Raw genomic sequence first — 27,303 nt, 5'->3', positions numbered from 1 at the left:
CAGGGCAAGACACGTGGGAAGGGGCTCAGAGCTTCCATGCCCTCTCCAGTGCACCAGCTCCCGGACCCCAAGTGTTCAGCAGCCCAGAAGCTCTCCAAGTGCAGACTTGCTGAGTTTTTATGAAGGCTTCATTACAGAGGCACAGTTGAATACACCACTGGCCATTGGTGATCGGCTCACCTTCAGCTCCTCTTTCCTCCCTGGAGGTTGGAGGGTGGGGCTGAACAGTCGCAACTCTCAAATCACATGGTTGGTTCCCTTGGCAACCAGCCACATCCTGAGACTATCTAGGAACCCACCAAGAATTGCTTCATTCAAACAAAAGATGCTCCCATCACTCAGAAACTCCTAAGGGATTTAGGAGCTCTGTGTCAGGAACTGGGGAGCAGAGAACAAACATACATTCTTATTCTATCACAACATCATATGAAGAGAAGGACAATCCTGCTTTTCTGTGTCTTGCCCCGTGGAGGGTGCACAATGCATGGAAATAAACGTTTCTGAATCAACAGCAAACAGGCTTCATCGGGTAGGAGAGCACTGAGCCCTCCAGGGACAAGGCACATCAATGATGTCCCACTGTCCTTCGGTGCTGAGGCTCTAAGACCTCCAGGGGCTCAGGCTCCTGAAAGGGAGACTCATTCTCCAAAGACCCCTCAGGGTCACCACTCCCTGTTTAGGGATACGGCCTCATAGCTCCTTTTGAACAGGGGCAAAGGACTGACGGCTTTAGGGCATTCAAAAGTAACTTTGCCAAAAAATATAATAAAAATAAGAAAGAAAAAAGAGAAGAAAAGAGGAGGCCAGGCATGGCGGCTCACGTCTGTAATGCCTACACTTTGGGAGGCTGAGGTGAGCAGATCACCTGAGGTCAGGAATTCAAGACTAGCCTAGCCAAAATGGTGAAACCTCATCTCTACTAAAAATACACACACAAAAAAAAATTAGCCGGGCATTGTGGTTCATGGCTGTGGTCCCAGCTACTTGGGAGGCTGAAACAGGAGAATCTCTTGAATCCAGCAGGTGGAGGTTGCAGTGAGCTGAGATCGTGCCACTGCACTCCAGCCTAGGTGACAAGAGTGAGACTCCATCTCAAAGAGAAAAGAAGGAAGGAAGGGAGGGAGGGAGGGAGGGAGAAGGAAGGGCTCCCTTATGCCTTCTAAGGATAGACATTAGACATGAAATGCATGAGCCTCAGAACACCTTCTCCCTCTCCTGTCCCACGTAAGCTGGAGCTTACATGCCTCCTTGTTTTCAGTACTGCCGTAACCCTGATGGTGACGTCGGTGGTCCCTGGTGCTACACAACAAATCCAAGAAAACTTTTCGACTACTGTGATATTCCTCAGTGTGGTAGGTTGCCTTCTTTTTGGTAAGGAAACTGCTTCCTTAATACAGATTTGCAACAAAAAAAGAAAAGGGCTTCTTAGCACAGTGCTTCTGGGGAGGAGATTGCTGACCCCTCCACCAGACCCGCTCTTCATCATGGGCATCTTGAACCTGCTCTACTATTGGCCACATTTGTTAGGGAACACACCCATCACCCCGCACAAGCATAAATAAAATAAATGTAAAATTCCCAAAGATCAAGCCTAGAGGTAATCTAGTCAGCCCCAGGATGATCCCACTCAATGCTGCCATGACTAGCATGGGATGCATGAAAAACAAATTTAGAGTCATTCAGATGAAAAACTTTCCCCTTCTGCAGCTGCGAAGAAAGAAAATAGAAAGAGTAGGAAACAGCTAAGTATGTAATGCACATTGTAAACCTACAGATGGCCATCCCAGGAATTCAGTGAAGGGTAGTGCAGCTCTGTAGTCCCAGATGGCCTTTCTCATAAGTTTACTACTCATAAGTCACATTAGGGACATAGCTTAGAGACTGCTTATTGCTCTGAGACTCTTGTTGGGACTCTGAGGCTTGGATCAGGGGAAAGGGAGTTGACATTAGTTCTTAAACGATTGGAATAACAAATCCATGGTTATTCCTGGAAAAAAAAAAAGTAAGCTACTTGGAATTGTCCCATATTTAACATTCCACTGACCAATCAATTGACAGAAAACCACCCTGGACTTTTCCTTTGCATAATTTGACTGCTTGTGGTTTGGTCTGCCATGTGGAGGGACCTTGAGCTGGGGGAAGGAGCTTGGCCTCCTAATCCACTGAAGACCACCATCCCGAGATTGCCTGGGGAGGTAGTACAGGGCAGTGATGGGGAGGTGGTACAGGGCAGTGATGAAGATTATGGGAGCCACACTGCCCGGCTTTGCATTTGGGCCACTTCTGGGGAGAACAAGAGGGAGGAAGGAGGGATTAGGATGATAGGAAAGATTCTACTTGGCCAGTATTATTGTAATGCAGCATTGTGGCCTCTGGATTTAGCATGAGTTGACAGCTGACTTTTTCCTCTAGTGGGTGTTTTGTCTGTTCTGCAGAAGCATCTTGGTGGCCCCTCTACTTCAAAGTCTCTTGATGGGGTCAGTGCCAGTTCTCCACTTCTGGCCCTGTCTGATACATGCCACTGCCTCTCACTACCAGGCTCTCTGTCCTTGACAGGCTGCCTTGAAGTTGAGCCCAGACTGACTTTCCTGCCTCAGACCCCACTACCATACCTGGGGCTTATGCACCTTTGACTCCCATGGAAGGGAAGTGCAGTAGCTTCCCAGGTGCAATTCTGGTGTCCTCACCTACGTTGAGGATGTATGAGAATCAGGCCCTTAGAGATTGGAGAAGGAAGGGAAAATGGGAACAAGAGTTTTCCCAGTGCACTGTGAGGTCCCCCACCTTGCCTTGATGTGAGACAAGTGAAGTTAATCCCAACCTTGGTGAGAAGGGTTTTCATCAGACACTTGGAAATCCTGAGGACTATTTCCTGCAGAAGGATGTGGTTGGTGGGATATTCAGGTTTGACTCCTGCTTGAGAAAGCTAGAGCCTCTGGTGGTGAATGATTTTAATAACTATTTCCTTTCCACCAACTTCTACCACATAAATAATAATAAGTAAAAATAAATAGAAACGTTCAGTTTTGTTTTGAATAGTAGGAGCAGGGTACCTTAACTCTTTTAGTACAATGATGCATGTTTACTGTATGTAAGGCATACTAGCAGAAATTGAGCTCAGCCCTAGAGAAGAAGATTTCATTCTATGCCATGCTTCTTTTTTAAAAAAGACTTCCAAAGATTCTCAGAACAGCCCATGGCAAATGGAAAGTTATTTAGAAAACTCAGGTTCCAGATTCACCAGAGCATAGAATCTCTGGTTGGTTGGGAAGGAATTTCCTCTTGCAGTTGTTATTAATAATTATATGCATAATTATTAACTATATTAATGTTTATATTATTGAAGACCTTGAAGGGCTGGAGACAACAGAGAAGCATTTCTGAGCACCCTCTGCAGCCCTTGCACTGCTGTAGGCACTGGTGGGTGATACCAAAGATGGGACACTGTCCCTACCTCCAGAGACCTTGTGGGCTGGCTGCAGAGAGAAGGCAGGGAGGAGGTAAAAGAAGAAGACTTTCACGTGTGTGAAAGTCACCCCCATGGCAGTAGGTTAGTCATGGGAGGCTCCCCAGAGGAGCTGTCCTGAAGCTGGCTGAGAGAAGGCAACATTTCAACATAGGACAGTTATCCTCGTTACATACAATCACATACACACACCCACACACGTGCACACACAGAGACTCACATGGAAAAAGAAACCTTCATGCCTTTCAGCAGGGATGACAATTATGGTTTTCAGTCAACTTGACATGGTTTAGATGGCGATGGTGATGATGATGTGATGATGGGAAGGATGGCATCGTCTTCTAAACATACGGCATGGAGTCAGAATAACAATGACAAATCACTGTTTGTGCCAATCAAGGTCCTCTCAGAAAAAAATATCATTCTAATGCCAAACTATACCAATTTGTTTGATCACTTCTCTAACAAAATAATTACAAAGTGGTTATATTTCCCTGAAAAGAGAGGGTTCTGTGTTGTCTGCTACCACTTTTGAAACTTAGAGAAAATGTCCCAAAATATGCTTTTGATTTTACTATTTAGTTTGGCCTTTGAGATGTCAAAAACTCAGTGCTTGGAATTTGTCTTGAATTACATCACAGAATTGCTACCTTGACTCAAACGGGATTTCTTTCCCACCTTGTGCCACAGCGGCCGCTTCATTTGGTTGTGGGAAGCCTCAAGTGGAGCCGAAGAAATGTCCTGGAAGGGTTGTAGGGGGGTGTGTGGCCCACCCACATTCCTGGCCCTGGCAAGTCAGTCTTAGAACAAGGTAAGAACAGGCCCAGAAACCATGTATACTGTCCTTCCACATAAGCCCCGCAAAACCCTTCTACATTTACACAGAACTCACCAGCTGAAGCATCAGTACCTGCCTCTAGGTTTTCTGAAAGAGGAAAAAAGCTACAAAAATTAATATATGTATATATTTTTTATAGGTTCTGTACTGTGAAAATGGACAAAATCAGAATCTTTTTCTTGATCTGGGCAGCTCCATCAAAATCTGTAGGCAGGCACAGTGATTTACACCACGTTCTGATATTGCTGGAAAATACGAAAAATGCTCTGAGGGTTTCTATGGATATCTATTGTCTCATTGTCAAATGAAAAGAGAGAGAAGTTTTTAGATATATGACACTTTGTGGATTGGGAGAGCAAGGACAAAATTATCCACAGGCTGTCACGGGCACAGATTCTTTTTCTTTTGACACTTTTGTGGATCATTGAATTCAATGCAGAGGCTACTCATCCATTCACAAACTAAAAAAATTATAGGTCATGATCCCCATAAATTAAAAGTGATCAGTCCGATCCCACAGAACCTGAATATTTTGGGTGTTGTTTCAGTGTAATATGCCTTTCATAAGTTCAGTTTTCTTGGGGATCTCTCAGGAAGCACCCATAGGAAACAGGCCCACCCACCTGCCTGTTTTGCTTCCTCGTCTCTTTTCTACGCCAGGGTGCCTGTGCTCAATTGCTGTTCTCCCCTAAAGAGACTTCCTTCCGTAAGTTTATGAAATGCCATTGATAAACCTGATCACATTGCATTTCACTCTGCTGTTTTTGCTGATTTTTCTTTTTATTGTTTAGAAACTCCTTGCTCTACAGAGCTTTCACCTTTCACATATTTCAGATTCATTCTTTCCAAAACTGTGTGGTGGTCTACGTCCTCACTGACTTATCAACATGCTGCCATCATGCACTTCCTGTCTGTACTCCTCTTCATTACAATCTGGTTCCGAGTGGCTCACACCATTATTCTGAGCTATCGACTGCCTATGCAGTCCTAGAAAGTAAGTGATTCAGGGAACATCCCCCAAAAGTAAAGTTTCTCAGGAAAGATCAGAAGACTCCCATGAGTTACTGTTATTCAAGATCACATCTGGCTCCTTGAAGAGTGATTCTTCAGACCTTGCACAGATCTTGTCATAAAAATGAAACAGACCTCAGGGGAAGGTCTTGGGCTGGTCGCTTCTATTGGAGTCCAAGGCTGCATGGTGAAAGCCATGGCTGTAGACCTTCATTCTGGAATCACTTACCTTTGCTGTCCTGTGGACACGCTATGCCTGTGCCTGCCTCAAGCATCGGAAAAAGTGGCATAGATGGGCCCTTCTGAAAAATCTCATTACTGGAGCACAGGTCAAAGTTACTACCATCCTGATGTTTGGGAATATGAACATGATCAAAATTGTGTGAATGTGTCTTTCTGTACAATGGAGCAGAATCAAGTATCAATTTAACTAAAATTTGAACTAAATCCTCTTTCTAGGTTTGGATCGCACTTCTGTGGAGGCACCTTGATATCCTCAGAGTGGGTGTTGACTGCTGCCCACTGCTTGGAGAGGTATGTTTAGGGGACAATTGACATGAGGTTTTGTCTTAAATGCTTTTTCCCTCCCTCTTTTCCTCCCTTCCTCCTTTCCTCTCTCTCTCTCTTCCTCCCTTCCTTTGCTGGCAGTGACACTAGGGACTAGGGAATGCATGCGCACAAGCCGGAGGCAGAATTGCCAGGACAATTGGATAAGAGAGAAGGGAAGTGTTTCTAGAGAGAAAGTGCAGAGGAAAGACTCAGTGCAGATGATTTTGTGGGCCTGACTAAACCACAGGACAGAGCCGTTCCCTACCACAGGCATCAGTCTCTGCCCAAACAGCCTGAGAACATTCCTTAACTGCTTGTTTCAGGCAAATCATGAGTTTTGCTTCTTGCCACTCAGAAGTCACTGATCCTGGGTGGCCGAGGGTGACAGGGAGACAGTGCTAAGTTCATGGCACAGAGGGTACCCTGGACCATATTTTGCTCTTGACACGCTCATCTTTTCTAGGTCCTCAAGGCCTTCCTTCTACAGGGTCATCCTGGGTGCACACCAAGAAGTGGATCTCGAATCCCATGTTCAGGAAATAGAAGCGTCTAAGCTGTTCTCGGAGCCCACAGGAGCAGATATTGCCTTGCTGAAGCTAAGCAGGTACTCGCTCACCTGTGGTCTTCACCCCACGCTGGTTAAGATACTTGTTTTATGTCTGGATTTTATGAGCCATGGCTACTGCATGGCATGGGGAGGAGCTGTGACAAGAAAGGCTCAAGGGCTTTGGAAACAGCAAGAATCTTCAACTCCAGCCCTGCCACATGCTAGCTGAGCTCTTGAGAAAGGCAGCAGGACTCAGTTTCCTCATGTGGAAAAAGAGTTGAAATATAAAGTACTCTGTTACCCCTAAAACTCACTTAATGTTTGCCAGTTCATATGCATTCATGGTCAGAGAAAGATTCAGTTATCCCAGGCTGACAATTCTCCTTTCATAATAATATGATGGAGAGAATCAAGTGAGATTGTGTATTCATTTCAAAGCGCTTGAAAAACCACAACATCAAGCTGGGTCTGGTATGGACAGCTATAATCCCAGTTACTTGAGAGGCTGAGGCAGGAGGATCACTTGAGTCCTGGAGTTTGAGGCTGCAGTGAGCTATGATTATGTCACTTCACTCCAGCCTGGGCTATAGAGTAAGACTATATATATATAGTCTTACTCTTTATATATATAGATATAGATATATAGATAGATAGATAGATGTATCTTTATATATATAATGTATAAAAAGACTTCACAATGTCAAAAAAAATCACAAATACAAATGCAAATTATATTACTATTATTGTTTTCTTTGATTTTCTCTTTCCCAACAATGTTGTTTCATTAAGCCTAACAAAGTGATACATTTGCTTATGTCACTTAAAGTTAGTGCTGTTTGGAGCCAGATGCTAGTTGAATAAGCTAAGAAACAGCTATTTGTAGGAGAGGCAGGTTTGGGACAGGTGACAAGGCACACAGAGCACTCACCATGCTGGTGACTCTGGAAGGCAGGATGTCGGCGCAGACACAGGTGGGCATGACCTGCTCTCCTGGGCCTGGCCACAAGCCTGAGGCAGCTTCTCTGGGTCTGTGAACCAAGGGGTGATGTCCTGGGATGCTCTGACACTCTAGGAAGGAGAGAAGGGCTTTTATTTTATTTTAATTAATTAATTTTTTAACTTTGATTTTAGATTCAGGGGTACACGTGCAAGTTTATTGTATAGGTAAACAGTGGTTTTTCAAACAGTTTATTTTGTCACCTAGGTACTAAGCCTAGTACCCAATACTCAGTATTTTTTGCTCCTCAGCCTCTATAAATAGTAGCTGATCTCCCTCGCGCTCCCCAGTGTCCTCCCACCATCCCAGCAAATGTGCAAATACAAGGTTTCCGCTCCTCACAGTCCTCAGAGAGCTGGGGTGTTCTGATGGCTTGAACAAGTAATTTGGAAATGTTGGGTTTTGGAGGCGTTCTCTGATAGGCTGATAGATTTTGAGTTTAGAGTTCCACATCCCCACACCCCTAGAGTCTAGGGCATTTAGTGCTCCACAAGGGAAACTGTAGAGTGAGGATGTCTGCACCACAGGTTGGAACTTCTGGTGTGAGAAGCAGAAAGTATGTCTGCTTCAAAGCTGGTGACAATGATGATTCTTGATCAGAACAGGACATTTCACATTTCCAGTCCTTTATCTCCTTGCACTTACTAAAGTAGAATCAGGTCTAAAAGCAGAGTTCTAATGTTTGAGAGTCCCTGGAACTCTGAAGTATATGAATGTTCTTTGAAAACAATACCATTTTGTTCATGCAAGGAGCTTATTCCAATCCTCTTTCATGTCTAACATTTTACTGGATTCTTACAACAATGGTGTAGTAACACTCACTGAGGAGGATCCAAGGATGGAGAAGTTGCTCTGGGCACACAAGGCATTTGCAATTTTACAGCCTCTTGGTGGCATCTCAGTCAGACATTCTGTGCACTGATCAATGTCCTATTCAGTTAATATGAAAGGACGCACTCAGCATGAGATTCCAGTCATGCACAGAATATACATGAGAAGTGCGCCTTTGTCATCCCTACTTTCAAAGGTGAAGGCCACCAGCAGTTTCTTGTAAGCAACCGATGCCTTTCAAATGAAGCCTTGTGTCTGTGTAGTTGATAGACAACCTCAGACAAATGTGAAGGTGAAACACTGTGTTCTATGTTGTTCTGGGTCAGTGAAGCAAGGCAGTGCCAGCTCAGAGGGCTCTGGCAGGGATGGCTGGTTGTGGGTGCTGCCGCTCCCAGCAGAGCAGTCAAACAGCTGATGATGCTTTTCTTTCAGTCCTGCCATCATCACTGACAAAGTAATCCCAGCTTGTCTGCCATCCCCAAATTATGTGGTCGCCGACCGGACCGAATGTTTCATCACTGGCTGGGGAGATACCAAAGGTGAGATAAATTCCATCACCCACAAAAAGAATTGGTTTTGACCCACAGTCCGTGTGACAAAATGAGCATTTTGGAGGAAGCTGTACAAATTCCTGTCTGTGAACGTGGTCCACCGCACTCCTGATTTTTGTCTGGGCACCTGTCTATGTCTTAATCAATTTTCAAGGCACATGATCAAAGGAAGGAAAACTACATCTTTGAGTTTCTCTCTGTTTGTTTTCAAAACGCTTTTATTTTAAAAAATTTTTTAACTTTTATTTTAGATTCAGGGGTACATGTGCAAGTTTATTGTATAGATAAACAGTGGTTTTTCATACAGATTATTTTTTCACCTAGGTACTAAGCCTAGTACCCAATACTTAGTATTTCCTGCTCCTCTCCCTCCTCCCACTCTTCTCCCTCAAGTAGGCCCCAATGTCTGTTGCTCTTTTCTTTGAGCCCATGAGTTGTCATCATTTAGCTTCCACTTATAAGTGTGAACATGTGGTATTTCTGTTCCTGTGTTAGTTTTCTAAGAATAATGGCCTCCAGCTTCATTCACGTTTCTGTAAAAGACATTATCTCATTCTTTTTTATAGCTGTATAGTGTTCCATGGTGTATATGTACCACAGTTTATCCAGTGTGTCATTGATGGGCATATAGGTGAGTCTGTCTTTGCTACTGTGACTAGTGCTGCAATGAACATTCATGTGCACATGTCTTTAGGGTATAATGATTTCTATTCCTCTAGGTATATATCCAGTAGTCAGATTGCTGGGTTGAATGTTAGCTCTGTTTTTAGCTCTTTGAGAATCACCATACTGCTTTCCACAGTGGTTGAACTAATTTACAGTCCCACCAACAGTGCGTAAGTGTTGCCATTTCTACAACCTTGCCAGCATCTGTTATTTTTTGACTTTTTAGAAACAGCCGTTCTGGCTGGTATGAGATGATTTCTCATTGTGGTTTTGATTTGCATTTCTCTAACAATCAGTGATATTGAGCTTATTTTCATATGCTTGTTGGCCGAACGTATGTCTTCTTTAGAAAAGTGTTTGTTGGTGTCCCTTGTTCACTTTTTAATGGGATTATGTTTCTTCTTGTAAATTTTTTTAAGTTCCTCATAGATGCTGGATATTAGACCTTTTTCAGGTGCATAGTTTGCAAATATTTTCTCCTATTCTGTAGGTTTTCCATTTACTCTCTTGATGGTTTCTTTTTCTGTCCAGAAGCTCTTAAGTTTAATTAGTTCCCATTTGTCAATTTTTGCCTTTGTGGAAATTGCTTTTGGCATTTTTATGAAATCTTTGCCCGTTCCTATGTCCAGGATGGTATTGCCTAGGTTGTCTTCCAGGATTTTTATACTTTTGGGTTTTACATTTAAGTCTTCAATCCATCTCAAGTTGATTTTTGTATATGGTGTAAGGAAAGGGGACCAGTTTCCATCTTCTGTATATGGCTAGTCAGTTACCCCAGCACCATTTATTGAATAGGGAGTTCTATTCCTATTGCTTGTTTTTGTCAGCTTTGTCAAAAATCAGATGTCCATAGGTGCATGGCCTTATTTCTGGGCTGTCTATTCTGTTTCATTGGTGTATGTGTCTCTTTTTCTTACCAGTACCATGCTGTTTTGGTTACTGTAGCCCTGAAGTGTAGTTTGAAGCCAGGTAATGTGATGTCTCCAGCTTTGTTCTTTTTGTTTAGGATTGCCTTGGCTATTCTGGCTCCTTTTTGGTTCTATATAAATTTTAAAATAGTTTTTTAATATTGCTGTGAAGAATGTCATTGGCATTTTGATAGCAATAGCAATGAACCTGTAAATTACTTTGGGCAGTATGACCATTTTAATGGTATTGATTCTTCCAATCTATGAGCATGGGATGATTTTCCATTCATTTGTGTCATCTCTGATTTCTTTGAGGAGTGTTTTGTAATTCTCATTGTAGAAGTCTTTCACCTTCCTGGATAGCTGTATTCTTGTGTATTTTATTCTTTTTGTGGCATTTGTGAATGGAACTGTGTTCCTGATTTGCATCTCAGCTTGGCTGTTGTTGGTGTATAGGGATACAAATGATTTTTGTACATTTATTTTGTATCCTGAAACTTTGCTGAAATTGATTATCAGCTGAAGGAGCTTTTGGGCTTGGACTATGGGGTTTTCTAGATTAGAAGCATGTCATCTGCAAACAGAGATAGTTTGATTTCCTCTCTTCTTGTTTGGATGCCCTTTATTTCTTTCTCTTGCCTGATTGCTCTGACCAGGGCTTCTAATACTATACTGAATAGGAGTGGTGAGACAGGGTGTCCTTATCTTCGGCTGGTTTTCAAGGGTAATTCTTCCAGCTTTTGCCCATTCAGTATGATGTTGGCTCTGGGCCTGCCATAGATATCTCTTATTATTTTGAGATATATCCTTCAGTACATAGTTTATTGAGAGTTTTCAACAGGAAGGGTGGTAAATTTTATCAAAAGCCTTTTCTGTATCTATTGAGATAATCACGTGGGTTTTGTCTTTAGTTCTATTTATGTGATGAATCACGTTTATTGATTTACATATGTTGAACCAGGCTTACATCCTGGGGATGAAGCCTACTTGATCATGATGGATTAGCTTTTTTATGTGCTACTGGATTTGGTTTGCAGGCATTTTGCTGAGGATTTTTGCATCAACGTTCATCAAGGATATTGGCCTGATGTTTTTATTGTTGTGTCTCTGCCAGGTTTTGGTATCAGGATGATGCTGGTCTCATATTATGAATAGAAAAAGAGACCCTCCTCCTCAAATTTTTTGAATAGTTTCAGTAGGAGTGGTCATAACTCCTCTTTGTACATCTGGTAGAATTCAGCTGTGAATCTATCTGGCCCCAGATTGTTGTTGGTTAGTAGGCTACTTATTACTGATTCAATTTTGGAGCTCATGTCTGTTCAAGGAATCAATGTCTTCTTGGTTCAGTCTTGGGAGGGTGTAAATTTACTCATCTCTTCTAGGTTTTCTAGTTTGTGTGCATAGAGCTGTTTGCAGTAGTTTCTGGTGGTTATTTTTATTTTTGTGGGGTCAGTGCTAACATCCCCTTTGTCATTTCTAATTGTGTTTATTTTGGTCTTCTCTCTTTTTTCTTTATTAGCCCAGCTAGCACCTTACCTACCTTATTACTGTTTTCAAAAAACCAAAACCTGGATTTGCTGATCTTTCCAGTGAATTTTCATGGCTTGACTTTCTTCAGTTCAGCTCTAATTTTGGTTATTTCTTGCCGTCTGCTAGCTCTGGGACTGATTTGCTCTTGTTTCTCTAATTCTCTCCATTGTGATATTAGGTTCTTAATTTGAGATCTTTCTTTTTGATGTCAGCATTAAGTGCTATAAATTTCTCTCTTAACACTACCTTAGCTGTGTCCAAGAGATTCAGGTAGGCTGTATCTTCATTCTCATTAGTTCAAAGAACTTCCTGATTTCTGCCATAATTTCATTATTTACCCAAAAGTCATTCAGGAGCATATTGTTTGATATACATGTAATTGTATGGTTTTGAGTAATTTTCTTAATCTTGATTTCTATTTCATTGTGCTGTGGTCTGAAAGTGTTTGGTATGATTTTTGTTCTTTTGCACTTGCTGAAGATTGTTTTATGTCCAATTATGTGGTTGATTTTTAGAGTATTGCCATGTGGTTATGAGAATAATGTATATTCTGTTGTTTTGGGAAAGAGAGTTCTGCAGAGGTCTATCAGATCCACTTGGTCCAATGTTCAGTTCAGGCCCTGAATATCTTTGTTAATTTTGTGCCTCAATGATCTGTCTAATACTGTCAGTGGAATACTGAAGTCTCCCACTATTACTGTGTAGGCATCTAAGTCTCTTTGTAGGTCTCTAAGAACTTTCTTTATGAAGCCGGGTGCTCCTGTGTAGGGTACATATATATTTAGGATAGTTAGGTCTTCCTGTTGAATTGAACCCTTTACCATTATGTAATGCCCTTCTGTGTCTTTTTTGGTCTTTGTTGGTTTAAAGTCTGTTTTGTCTGAAATTAGGATTGCAACCCCTGCTTTGTTCTTCTGATTTCCATTTGCTTGGTAGATTCTCCTCAGTCCCTTTATTCTGAGCCTATGGGTGTCATCACATGTGAGATGGGTCTGTTGAAGGCAGCATACCTTTGTGTCTTGCTTTTTATCCAGCTTGTCACTCTGTGCCTCTTAAGTTTGGCATTTAGCCCATTTACATTCAAGGTTACTATTGGTATGTGTGAATTTGATGCTGTCATTGTGCTGTTATACTGGCTTGCTTGTGTAGTGGTTTTATACTGTCATTGGTTTGTGTATTTAAGTGTATTTTTGTATTGGCTGGTAGCCATCTTTCCTTTCTATAGTTAGTGTTCCTTTCAAGATTTCTTATACGGGAGGTTTAGTGGTAACCAACTCCCTCAGCGTTTGTTTATCTGAAAAGGATCTTTTTTCTCTGTTGTTTAGGAAGCTTAGTTTGGCTGGATATGAAATTTATATTGGTTGGACATTTTTTAAGAATATTAAATATCAGCCCCAATCTCATCTAGCTTGTAGAAGTTCAGCTGAGAGGTATCCTGTTAGCTTGATGGAGTTCCCTTTGTAGATGACCTGTCCTTTCTATCTTGATGCTTTTAAGATTCTGTCTTTCATATTGACCTCAGAAAATCTGACGATTATGTGTCTTGGAGATGATCTTCTTGTGTAGAATCTTGCAGGGGTTCTCTGTATTTTCTAAATTTGAAAATACAGAGCCTTTCTAGCAAGGTTGAAGAAGTTTTCGTGGACAATATCCTAAAATGTTTTCTAAATTGTTTACTTTCTCCCCATCCCTATCAGAGATGCCAGTGATTTGTAGATTTGGCCTTTTTACATAATCCTATATTTCTTGCAGGTTTTGTTCATTCTTTTGTGTTCTTTTTTATTTTTTTCAACCGTCTTATTTCAGAAAGCCAGTCTTCCATTTCTGAGATTCTTTCCTCAGCTTGGTCTATTCTGCTATTAATACTTGGATTGCTTTGGGAAATTCTTATAGGTTGTTTCTCAACTCTCAGCTCTGTCAGATCCATTAGGTTCTTTATTATACCAGTGATTTTGTCTTTCAGCTTCTATATCATTTTATTGTGATCCTTAATTTCCTTGGATTGGATTTTGCCATTCTTCTGAATCTTGATAATCTTCATTCCTATCCGTAGTCTGAATTCCAGTGCTGTCATTTCAGCCAGCTCAACCTTGTTAAGAACCCCTGATAGAAAACTGGTATGGTTGTTTGGAGGACATATGACACTCTGGCCATTTAAGTAATTGGAGTTCTTGTGTTGATTCTTTCTTATCTCTGTGTGTGGGCATTCCTTTAACTGCAGTATAGGTTGAATACAGCCAATAGACTTGTTCTTTGGATGTTTTTACACCCTCCTATGGGGTCTTGTGCAGGGTCTTTGTTTGTAGCTGATTTCTTGTCTTTGGTTTCATAGTGGGGTATGTTAGCAAGGTATTTTTGGTGGTTGAAGCTTTGGGGTATGATCCATTTTTTATTTATAAATTTCCCTTACACCTAAAGCATGCAAAAAAAAAACAGTAAATGTCTTTGAGTCTCTTAATCTATAATTTCAGCATTCATATTCTTGCTCTGGGTAAGTGAAGTTTTCACCCAGCCCTCAAGAGTGTTAGATTATTTTTCATGTGAAATTAGCCAGACTGGCTTTCTTAACATAATGTAAAACAATAACAACAAAAGTTATAATTAAACTAGTCTTCTTCCCAAATATCCACATGTCTAATGTGTGTAGGAGGGTGTTAAACAGGGGACCTACAGCTGGGGGAGAGGCAGATAACATCCCATGGCCCCAAGTCTAGGATGGCATTTGGTATTGGTTGACGGCTGAGAGCAAGAGAGGGAACATTTGTGCAGGATGTGGTATCGGTACCTGTAATATATTTTATGGATTCCTTCTTCTCTTTGCATTATGCCCTGACAATTATATCCATCAGCCTAGCCCCTTTGGCATTGAAACACTAAGACTGTCTTAAGATCCCTGCTCCACTTTCTCAGAGGTGCTGGTGAGGGCATTAGGAGTCTGAAGCCCTGGAAATGTGTTCTGACTCTGCCACTAGACAGACAGACATGGACTAGGCATGTTACCTCTTTGTAACACTGAGCTCTAACCCCTCATTGAAAAACCCAGCATTTTCAAGTGGTGTTTTTCACATCAGCCTTTGCATAAGCTTTCATTTGAAAAATGGTGGGGTTTTTTTTTTTTGTTGTTTAACAAAAAGGTTAAAAATGAATGGTCTAGATGATTTCAAAGTTGGCTTTCCTTTTTCTGTGCTTTTTCTACTATTTAAAAACTTCAACTCCTTGATTTCTTGATCCCTCTTTCTGCACTGCTGAGTCTGGGAGCATTATGGCCAAGTAAAAGGAACCTTGGCAAATGAAGAACACCTATAGGTGGGCCAGGCTGCTCCCAATGTTTTGCATTTTTTTTAAATTTAAATGCTGCAAACCTCTATGAATTAGATATTATTGTTCCTATTTTACAAATGAGAAACCTGAGGCTCAGAGAAGGTGTGGGATGGTACAGACAACCCTGAACTGTCTAAACCTGGCTCCCTCTTACTGGCTGTCAGGATATAGAAAAGTCATGAACTCTCTGGTCGGGTGCAATGGCTCACACCTATAATCCCAGCACTTTGGGAGGCTGAAGCAGGCAGATCACAAAGTTAGGAATTCGAGACCAGCCTGACTAACATGGTGAAACCCTGTCTCTACTAAAAATACAAAAATTAGCCAGGCATGGTGGTGTACCCCTGTAATCCCAATTACTCAGGAGGCTGAAGCAGGAGAATCACTTGAACCCGGGAGGCAGAGGTTGCAGTGAGCTGAGATCGTGCCACTACACTCCAGCCTGGGCAACAGAGTGAGACTCCATGTCAATTAAAAAAAAATGTCATGAAGTCTCATTGATTGTTTCCTCAGCTGAAATGTGGGCTGCAGGGCTGTTGGAGGAGAAACAATAAGAAAGTGAATCAAGTGTGAGCATATGCTAAGAACTCCATCATGGCAGACCCTAGTAAGAAGAAGAAATAGAGTTGTATCTAACATGACTCTCTCTTGCAAGTGACAGAAATCCAACTTCAGTTGGATTAAGCAAAAAAGGGAAATTCTTAGTGAGCTAAAAATTCTGCAGGCTCACATCATGGCCCCAGGCTCTGTCCAACCATGGAGCAGGCATTATTCTTGGGCACAAAAGTGACATTCTCATGACTGCTGTTGCTGTGGCAGCTCTGGCTCTGCCAGGAAAGAAATAAGGAAGGCCATTCTCCCTATTACACAACAACAGTCTTCCAGCTCTGAGAGGTCAAACTTGAGTCACCAGCCTGCCCCTAAACCCATCACTGATTAACTCCAACCTGCATCAGCTGCTCCATGCTGGAGGTGGATGCAGGACCATCCTTATATCAAGAAGGGAGCAAAGGGTAGTTCCCTCAACAGAGTTATAGGATGTACAGTGACAGGCTGCTGGGCAGCCAGAAAGCAAACATATCCTCTACAATTCCTCAACTGATGAAAGCATGAAGCTAAAATCATAAGGATCTGGGTGTGAGTTCTCGCTCTCCCATCTTCCATGTGACATTGGACAGTTATTTAATCTCTTTTAGCCTCAGCTTCCTAACCTGTACCAATATATATGGTCATTGTGAGGAGTAAGATTATGCATCATCATCATCACCATCCACATTGCAACCACAACTACCATCATCATCCCCACCAACTTTATCACCACCACCATCACAATTATCATTATCATCACCCTCAACATCATCACTATCATCACCACCACCATCATCATTACTATCACTACTACCACCATCACTGTCATCACCATTCCACCACCATCAGCATTATCATTACTACCACCATCATCATTACTGCCATCATCAACATCACCATCACCATCATCACCACCATCACCATCATCATCACTGTCATCACCAGCATTCCACCACCATCACCATTATCATCACCACCACAATCATCACCACCATCACCATCACCACTACTATCAACATAATAGTCATTACGATTACCACCACCATTAGCATAATCATTACCATCACCATTACCATCACCATCACTATTGCCATCACCACCATCCCCATGATCATCATTACTACCCACCACAACCGTCACCATCATTTCACCACCAGCACAATTATCATTACCACCACCAACACCACCACCCTCATCACAACCCTCATCATCACCACCATTCCACCACTACCACCATCACTATCATTATCAATAGATATCACATAACCAGTTTGTAGCTGGGCCTTGAGCCCAGAGCCCACTGTTTCTTCTGTCCCACCACCAACCACCAGGATGAGTCACAAAACATAATTCAAGCCTGTTCATCAGTTTTCTACGTGTCAGTAATGACACTGGATCAATGGGTGTTCTCAGCTTCTCTGAAGGAGGTTGAAATTCTCCTGCTCTCCCCATCACATTTCCAGATGTTCCCTGACTTGGATATTCCAAATGCAGAGTATGGAGGTGTTGAGGTCAAGGGGTTTTTCCAGGTCAGCCGTCATCTGCAATCACTGGGCTGATCCTGCCACTGAACTTTCCCTGCTGCCTTCTCCCCAAGGCCCCATCAGGGAGGGCTTCAATCCTCAGGTCACCAGTGGCCTTCCTGCCCTCAGAGGTGACATCTCTACATCTACCACTGGAAGGCAGCACCTACTCACAGACTGCATCAATTTCCCAGCAATTCGCGGTGGGTTTTCCCCCTTATCAGGATGTTTGCCTTGCTCAGAGAGCAGATCCCAGAGCAGTGACACCTAACTTAATTTTCAGCAAAATATTTTGAGAGGGGTGCTCCCTCACACATCTACACAGTCCAGGGGATGCACCCACTGCCTGATGCTTGGTAGTCAAGAGGAGCTTCTTCCCTGCAGCTCTGCTCAGATAGGGCGGAGCTGGGCTCTGGAGCAAGGCACTGGGACAAGCCTCTTCTACCCTGCTCACGTAAACTCCAGATTCAGGGTCAGTTTTCTGAACCCAAGACAATGATCTAAGTGTAGTCAAAGCCTTTGGGGATGTAAGAGAGAGTGCCTCAGTTCTTGCCTGTGCCATCTAATTCTAATCCCTATACAGAGGGAGGGATTTCAATTCATTAGATTTCATTAGAATTTCAATTCTAATGAAAGCTTACAAAGCAAAGATTTTTGCAAAATTCTAATGAAAGCTGGCCTTGCAAAACTGGAAAACTGGATGATTTGTGAGAACACTGAGACATCCCTAGGTGTGTCCATCTAGAAAAACAGCATTTCCCCTGGCAATTTTGCAGACATTCTATTTTGATTTGGCAAAGAAAATAAAGCAGTTTTTCACAAAGGCAGAGATACAACTAGGAGAATGTTCACTCTCCATAATTGTCAAAGAAGTGTAAATTGGAAAATGAATCAGGACAATTTCAACCTATTAGATTAACTAATATTTTAAAAATTAAACACTCATACAAGTGAAGTGAAGTGATTATTTTCTAGTGACATGGTACATTGTCATACCCTTTTAAAGAATAATTTGGCAGTGTTACTGTAAGATAGAAATATGCCTATATAATTTATGGGAACTTAGGCTCAGAAAATATTAAGGAGTAAGAGTGAGCTTTATGAACAAAGATGTGGAACCATGGAAGCAAGAATGGGGCCAACACGCAAGAGGAGGGAGCATCTGGGCAGTGACTCCACAGAACCAGGCTCGAGCTCAACTACACAATGTCTTTGAGCCTCAGTTTCCTTAACTGTAGAACAGGAATGATAAAAGCACCTGTTTCATAGGACTGTTGTGAGGATTAAGTGAGATACACCACATTATAAGTTTGCGCCCGTAAAGGTTAATTCTTGGTAAATGAGGACTATTCTTTTTTATTGCAATAAAATATATAAAACGTGAAATTTAGTATTTTAACCATTTTGGAAGGTTCCACTGAGTGGCATTTAGTACATTCACAATGTTGTGCAACCATCACCATATTTCCAGAACATTCTCCTCATCCCCAAAGGAAACCTCATGCCCATTAAGCAGTATCTCCCCATTAACATATTAGTTATGAAGATTGTAGCATTAAAATCTTCATAAAAAACTCATGATACAATGTTGAGTAAAAAAAAAAAAATCACAAGGTGAAATTTTGCGATATTATGTGATAAGTAAAAGAAACATATAAAAAGTCTGAAAAAATAGTATATAAAACAATAGCAATTACATTTTCCAGACTCTACATTTTAAACATTATTCTTTATAATTTTAAAAGCAAAAAGTAAACAACCAGCCCCAAAGCACCATGCCACAGCCCAGATTGTTAAATCCAGGTCTCGGGAACATAGAAACGTATATGATGTTTACACTATCCAGGGTCAGAGGGTCCCGCGGCATTGGGAGCTGCCTTGTGTTCCGCAGCTTCCTGGACAGACAGGAGGCCCAGCACCGCTGCTCTGTTCTTCTGGAATTTCCTCCTGAACATATTTTGGGTTCAGTAACCATTTCTTTCATCTTTTTAAACACAGGTACCTTTGGGGTTGGCGTTCTCAAGGAAGCCCAGCTCCCCGTGATTGAGAATAAAGTGTGCAATCGCTACGAGCTTCTGAATGGAAGGGTCAAATCCACCGAGCTCTGTGCTGGGCATCTGGCAGGAGGCACTGACAGTTGCCAGGTACGAAAAGATCAAGAGACCAAACTTAGTCTTGTGTCCTCCCGTCTCAGTCTCAGCCCCTTAGACTTCAGTCCCCAGGTGGGAAATTCAAGAAGGATTTGTCAACTAAAGACCCCAGTCTAAGTGTTGCTCAGAAACTCCCTTGATCTGTGCCTGAACGCATATTCAGATCATCTAAGGGGAGGTCTTGGGGCTTAGGTTCCAGATTGGTAGCAAGGGAGTTATAAGGTCTGTAACTACCTCAGGCCATTCGCCCTCCTGGGCTGTGCTAGTGGCTAGGGACTAAAGTGGTGACTTTTCTAGTAGGGAAGGAGGTAGAGGGCACAGGACAGAGACCAACAGCACACAGTTTACCAGGATGCCCAGGCTAGCCCAGTCTAAAGGAAACCCCAACATAGGAAGGGAACGTGCAGGATTCACAGGGATTTGTTTTTCCCCAGGAAAAACTCAGTGGTGTGGTTTTGCTGAATAGACTTTGCTAAGTACTTAAGCACTGCAGATGCTCAAGTAATATGCTCATAAGCTCCTTTCTGATTTTAATTTCTGGGAAAATGTACATATGGATAAGAGAAGGGTGGCATCCCTTATTAAAAGGCTGGCAGCTTTACCCTCACATGGATTTTTCTTTCCCTCTGTATAGGGTGACAGTGGAGGGCCTCTGGTTTGCTTCGAGAAGGACAAATACATTTTACAAGGAGTCACTTCTTGGGGTCTTGGCTGTGCACGCCCCAATAAGCCTGGCGTCTATGTTCGTGTTTCAAGGTATGTTACTTGGATTGAAGGAGTGATGAGAAATAATTAAATGGACGGGAGACAGAGTAAAGCGTCAACTCACCTAGAGGCTGGAACATGGGTAGGGATTCAGCATGCTGGAAATAGTTGACAGCAACCAAATGAAGACACTGTCCCCAGCTACCAGCTACACCAAACCTCAGCATTTTTTGTATTATTGTCTGACTGCTGGATTCTGTAATAAGATGACATAGCTATGACATTTGTTAAAAATAAACTCTGTACTTAACGTTGATTTGAGTACATTTTGGCTTTGGTCTTCAACATTTTCATGTTCTTGGTTCACCGCACCAATTTTAAATGGGCAGACTGAGGGGGTTTGACTGTTTTTGATAAGAAACAGCCGCACAAAGGACTGAGAAGGCTGCGAGGTCACAGAGGGGAGAGCCGAGTAGTCCTTGGAAGTCGTCCACACATTTGCCTCATCAGCTAACGAGGGCTTGACACACATTTTTACTGTCTTTATTCCTAACACTGAGATGAACGTTTTCAAAGCTGCAACACGTACGGGGATTCATGAGAACCGGTTCTGTTATTGGGAATGAAATCTGTTGCTGACTGTCGACTTGAGCCCAGAGGGGACCCAGAGCAGAGAGGTGTCGATCAGGGAGTGAACCGGGCCATGAGCGTGTAACACAAGACCAGCTGAGAGTCTGAGTGTCATTCTGGGGCACATGTGAGTCTAGGGCTGGTGCCAGGAGCATGTAAATGAACAACAAGCAAATATTGAAGGCGGACCACTTATTTCCCATTGCTAATTGCCTGCCTGGTTTTTAAATAGTCTGCCACACACTGTCTCAGGAGAATGACCTGTGGCAGGGACACATGTTTAGAAGGAAGAGAAAGGACAAATGTACGTTTTTTACAATTTAAAATTTTATCAAACAAAAATATCCATTCAAAATACAATTTAACAATGCAACAGTCATTTTACCACAAAGAAATGCAGAGAAAAGCAAAACGGCAAGTGACTGTGAATAAACGGTGAATGTAGTCTCAAACCCTCAAAGAGCCGTGTTTATTTCATTGACAAATCGATTATTCTTATTCAATTCTGATGTGCGCTAAGGATGAAGATGCTTGTTTTACAATCTGCACACACTTCATGTATATTGTCACCTGTTCTCCCTACAGAAGTGTTGTTCTTCATTGTTAAGGTTTCCTTTTGGTACCAATTTTGCCTGTCCACATAAAGTATTTTATTTTAAAAACTCAGCATAAAATATAGACTGTGTCTGAAAAGATAAATGAATATACCACACAAAGCAGAACATACAAGTTCCATAATTCAAAAGCCTCGATAACAAAAAAGAAAAATCAAATCCCTTGTAAGTCTCCATAAAGTCATTTATAAAGCTTCTGCTGATCCTGTTAAGCATGGATATAATTGACCTTTCTTTTAAATTAAAATGTAAGCTTTTCTCCACGACAAGTCAAAGTGCCAAGATTGAATGGGAGCTGTCCATGTTTTTCACTTCTGACCACGGGCACCATCAGAACCGAACTTAAAAATATATGAAAAACATCCCTTCACTGTTAAAATCCTAAGACCCAGAAATCATAATCCATGGGATCTGTTTAGTAAAGAAGGGAATCTGTGGCTCTAGGTGTTCACTAAAGTAGGGCCAAAAGTGTCCTGAGTCATCTCAGGACCATAATATTGTTTTATAAATAACAGAGCCAAGTCCTCAGATTGCATAGCAGATTGTTTCTTATTGCTGGAACGGGGCCTAAACCATGCCTGGAACCCCAGATGCTACAGAGAATGTGGACAGGAGACTCCTGACCTGTTCATGCTGCAAAGCCGTGCAGAAACCAAGATGAGCAGAGAACATGAATGTCACACCCAGTGGCCCAGGTGCTGGTGATTCAGTCTCCACATTCACAGGATTCCCAAATTTTCATCCTCCCTGCAATCTGCAGAATGCTCAATTATGGGCTTAGTCCCTTGATTGATCGGATTTGATGAACATTTCTGTGCAAATTTCCCAAATCCTTGGTTTGCAAATCCTGCATTCTTGATGGAACTGTTAGGAGAATTGGGTGGGGGGCTTCTCTTATCTCTCTTTAGCCTAATGAGTCAGAGACCACTGCTCCAACGCAAGAAAAAAAACAGGAAGAGCTGTGTACCTGACAGGCTCTTTTTTTAAGCCAGCTACATATGATGTGTTCTCAGAAACTTCAACAGCGCTACAAATCCGAACTCATCCAATATTATATAAAAATAGTCTGGATAGATTGAAGTCTTTATACAGTATTACGACTGTGTGGCATAGCATAGCTGAAATGCACACGTGCACCTCTGCAAGGCACAGCTTTGCAGGGAGGATCAGTTCCTAGATAGCTCCTGTCCTCCATCTTTGGCAGGGGCCTCAAAGGTGACAGCTGGGAACTGGAGTTTTCTTATTCCTGCCACATTTATAGGAATGTGGACTGAAAAAACAAAGGAGAAAGGAGAAAGTCGTTATGAAAGATTATGCAACTAGTTAGAGGAAGGTCTTCTGTTATTATTTAATAGCATATCTGGTTTTGATCAAATACACGCACCTAACTTCTGATGAAAACCCAACTCAAAGGTAACAAAAATCACTTCAGGCTCATTTTTTGACTTGCTTTCAGACCCTAGACAGAGGTTAGTTCGCATTATAGCATTTCAGTTCTGTATGAATTTCTATTGAATTAACATATGGTTGGAAATGAGCTGCTGATGTGAACAAAAACCAGCAGAAATGATAGAAGAAAGCAGTGGAGTTTTAGAAGGGACTATACTAACAGGTTTCAGTAATTTAGCAGAGTAAATAATCATAGATCACAATCAATGTGCTTAATTTGTAGTACTGTAAACCATACTTCCACTTGATTTTATTCAAGTGTGAGGACTAGATATAATTAAATTAATCCATCCAACTTTTCATTATAAAAAATTATAAACAGAAAAAATTAGAATTTGTGTAACTTAAATTTTTATTGGTATAATTCCTCATGTTTATATATTAATTGGATATTGATTTTCCTTGCTCTCCATTGGGACAATCCTGCGCCACCCCACTGCCCTTCACCAGCCAAAACCAATCTCTCCCAGTTGTTTAATTTTAATGCAGTTGAAGTGGCAGAAGAGTCCTGGTCTCAAAGGACTCTCTCTTCCTCCATTTTTTCCAGATGAGTTTATAAATCTGACCCCTGATTGGGTCAAGAATGAATGCATCACTCTCACTGTGTAAACAGGCAGCAGTCAATGGAGTAGAATCAAAGGGAAGAAAGATTTTCCTCAGTATTTTTGAAATATTAAAAAAATTTAGAGCTCCATATCCTTATTTTCCAGTTCATTATCAAGACTGCTTTTTATTTTTTAAGTTAACTGTTAAATCATGTTTAAAGATTACACAAACAACAGACTATATGTTCTAATATTTTTAAAAATCAAACAGTACAGAAGTTTCTGACAGGAAGGTGACGGCCCTCTCTTCCCCACCCCTCTTCCCAGCCCATTTATGTCCCCAGAGGACATAGCTTATTATTTTACACCTTTTACTATACATTCTCATAGTCATAGTCTCTATCTTTTTAGTGAAAATTTTCAAATAGAAAATTAGAAAGAACTTGAGTAATGTGAATTTTTATTGATATAACTGACTCTTCATGTTCATATATTGGCTGGATATTAGCTTTCCTTGTACACTATTTAAACACCTGCCTCTAAAACTCAATCTCTCTCTTTCCTCTGTCTACTTATCTCTATTACCTATCTATCATCTATTTATCTATTCATCAATCTATCCATTATCTACCATCTGTCTAGCTATCTATCTGTCTGTCTGTCTGTCTATCATCCATCTACCTGTTATCTGCCTGTCTACCATCTGTGTGTCATCTGTCTTCCTATCCAGCTTCAGAAAGGGACTGCCTTTGGTTTTAGTTTTTTATAAATACTATAACATGCCGTTCAGCAATGTTTTACTTTGTAACCAATCTTGAAAATCTGCCTGTGCCATTTCGTCTAGACAGACCTGATTCCTCCTCACTCTGTAGAGTAAGCCACATTGCTAATCCCCTGCTGCTGCACATCCCAGCAATTTCCACTTTCCCACGTCATCAGTTCCTCCCGTTAGATCACTTCTGAGTCTTAGCACTTTACACGGAAATGCTTCCCACTTCACAACCACATTTTAAAAAGAATGCATATTCGTATCTAGCTTTGGCGGAGTTTTTTACATTAACTTAACCTTTCATGTTTACTTTGAATTTTTTTTTTTTTTTTTTGAGACGGAATTTCGCTCTTGTTACCCAGGCTGGAGTGCAATGGCGCGATCTCGGCTCACCGCAACCTCCGCCTCCTGGGTTCAGGCAATTCTCCTGCCTCAGCCTCCTGAGTAGCTGGGATTACAGGCACGCGCCACCATGCCCAGCTAATTTTTTGTATTTTTTGTAGAGACGGGGTTTCACTGTATTGACTGGGATGGTCTCGATCTCTTGACCTCGTGATCCACCCGCCTCGGCCTCCCAAAGTGCTGGGATTACAGGCGTGAGCCACCGCGCCCGGCCTACTTTGAATTTTTTACTTATGATGTAAGATAAGGATTTATTGTTATTTTCTCCCTATGCATATTCAATTTTCTCAACATCTTCCTTTCCTCAGTGGTTTAAAATGCTGCTTTTATTTAGGGTGCATTGAATTTTGGACAATGCCTGACAAGTTTTCTACATCATCCATTGTTTCTGGCAAGGCAATACCCTTGGTTTCAGGCAAAAGCATCATGAAGCTACCACAGATGGATGTCAGGATACCTACGAATAAGGGAATAAGGGAATAAGGGAAAGGCGTTACCCTCTCCAGGAAGACACAGCTGGGCTCTCTCCCATGGGCCTGCTCACTGTGAAGCCGCCATGTTGCTCACTGGAGTAGCTCTCAGCCACAGCAACCTCTGCATCCCAAATCAGTGCCTCAGCTCTCCTTTGCCACAATTTCAAATGTTCTCTCCCTCCCTCAAATCCTGAGCTATGGCCCCTGTACACCTGGCAGCCATGGGTTTACTCACACATCTCACAGTGATTGACTGAGTGCCTTCTCAGGATCCAACACCCAAGGCCTCTCCTCCTGCATCACAGGGAAATAGAAGTGCTGGAGGAGAGTCCCTTCTGTTTCTGCTCACTAACACTGTCACTCACCTGCTCCTCTCCTTCCCATTCCTCCTGCCACCTTACACTGGAAGAATTGTCCTAGCGTCTACCCCAGGACCAGCACTCACCTAGGCCTGTCTCTTTGGGTGTCTCACTGTAGTGATCAACCAATATCTTTAGTCTTCAGGGAGAAGCTTTCAAACACATTCCAATCTTTCCTGTTTGACCAGCCTTCTCTCATTCTTACTTCATCCTTCCATTACCATTCTTTATTCTGTTCTTTAGGGGCAAAGGTCTTGAAATGCCACCCTCTCTTATTTTCTCCACTTCTTTATATCCCAGTGGTGTGCTGATAAATGCCTAACACTGATTTTGGACAATCAAGCACTGATAGGCAGCATCTGCCAGTGTACATGGTGTAAATGCTCCTACTGTGGGCCCTTCAGGCTACTGTCACAACATCCCTGACTGAGCCACTAGGAAGAGATGCAGAAGCCCCATCAATGGTGCTTCCACCTTAAAGATGAAGCAGACACAATTTCAGGAGCACAAGTAATACTGAATGAGGAACTGATGATTGTTGAGATTAAAGTTAGTTCCTACTTTAAATGCACAGACATTAATGTAAGACAACAAGAAACTATGAAAAAACAAGGAGGGAAAATAAAACACCATTAAAAGATATAATATTTTCCCAGTAGCTGGCCCCATAGAAATAAAGATATGTTAACAGCCTGACAAAGATATCAAAATAATTATTTGATGGAAGCTTGCTAAACTTCAAGAAAATACAAGAAATTCAATAAAATCAGAAAAACAATAAAAGACCAAAATGAGAAATGTAATGGAGAGATTAAAACTGTTTAAAAGTCAAACCGAATTTCTAAAACTGGAAAAATAATAAAGTAAAAAAAATGCAATAGACAGCATCAAAAGCAGAATTGATCATGTAGAAGAAATAATCTGTGAACTTCAAGACAGGTTATTTGTGAATATAAAATCAAAGGAGTAAAAAAAAAAATGCTTGTAGGACTTATGAGGCAGCATGAAAAGAGCAAATATCCACAAATGAGGAAAAAAATGGGTAGAAAACTTACTTTGAAAATAACAGAAAACTTTCTAAATCTAGGGAAAGATATCAACATTCAGGTCCAAGATGGTCAAAAGTCTCTAACTAAATTCAGTTCAAACATAATTACATCAAAACAAAGTCAGGCTGTCAAAAATCAAAGACAAAGAGAAGATCCTAAAAGCAGAAAGAGAAAAGAAGCAAATCACATATAAGGGAGTTCCAGTAAGGCTAGCAGCAAAGTTCTCAATGGGTTCCACACAGGCAAGGAAAGAGTAGGCTAATATATTCAAAGTGCTGAAGAAAAAAACTACAAACCAAGAATACTGCCTTCACCAAAGCTGTGCTTCAGAAATGGAGATATCAAGTCTTTACCAAACAAACAAAAGCTAAGGAAATTCATTAACTCTAGATCTGTCTTATAAGAGATGCTAAACAGAGTCTGCAAGATGAAACAATACTAACTAGTAACACAAAACCATAAAACTCACTGGTTAAAGTAAGTACACAGTCAAATTCTGCATATTCAAGTACTTTAATGATGGCCACATATATCTGTAGTATAAAAGTATGAATCTCTTATATCTTTAGCATGAAGGTTAAAAGACAAAACTATTTAAAATAATAGCTACAATAATTTGTTAAGGGATATATTCTATCAGAAGATATACATTGTGACATTAAAACTTTTAAATGCAGGGAGATGTGGAGTAAAAGTCCAGAAATTTTATGCAATCAAAGTTAAGTTGTTATCAGCACAAAATAGCCTGATATAAGATTTTTTTTTTTGTAAGCATCACAGAACTTCACCTTCACAAAGCAAAAGCCTGAAGTAGATATACAAAAAAATAAAA

At 41.4% G+C, this 27,303-nt stretch overlaps 1 protein-coding gene across 1 annotated transcript in view; it reads left to right on the top strand.

The window, feature by feature from the left end:
- Window positions 1-20,497, top strand: part of PLG (plasminogen) — a 55,255-nt gene extending 34,758 nt beyond the window's left edge. Inside the window, exons 13-19 of the mRNA XM_012451173.2 lie at window positions 1,259-1,352; window positions 4,157-4,277; window positions 5,775-5,849; window positions 6,328-6,468; window positions 8,672-8,778; window positions 19,325-19,470; window positions 20,111-20,497. Coding sequence (XP_012306596.2) covers window positions 1,259-1,352; window positions 4,157-4,277; window positions 5,775-5,849; window positions 6,328-6,468; window positions 8,672-8,778; window positions 19,325-19,470; window positions 20,111-20,272 — 846 coding nt within the window. The 3' untranslated portion in view covers window positions 20,273-20,497. The remainder of the gene's footprint in view (window positions 1-1,258; window positions 1,353-4,156; window positions 4,278-5,774; window positions 5,850-6,327; window positions 6,469-8,671; window positions 8,779-19,324; window positions 19,471-20,110) is intronic.
- Window positions 20,498-27,303: the final 6,806 nt, after the last annotated feature.

The sequence above is a fragment of the Aotus nancymaae genome, unplaced genomic scaffold (assembly GCF_030222135.1).
Source record: "Aotus nancymaae isolate 86718 unplaced genomic scaffold, 86718_ANA_hifiasm-v0.15.2.pri h1tg000040l, whole genome shotgun sequence".
NCBI classification, from domain to species: domain Eukaryota; kingdom Metazoa; phylum Chordata; class Mammalia; order Primates; family Aotidae; genus Aotus; species Aotus nancymaae.
The sequence above is the reverse complement of the archived record's forward strand: the minus strand, read 5'-3'. Positions and strand labels throughout refer to the sequence as shown.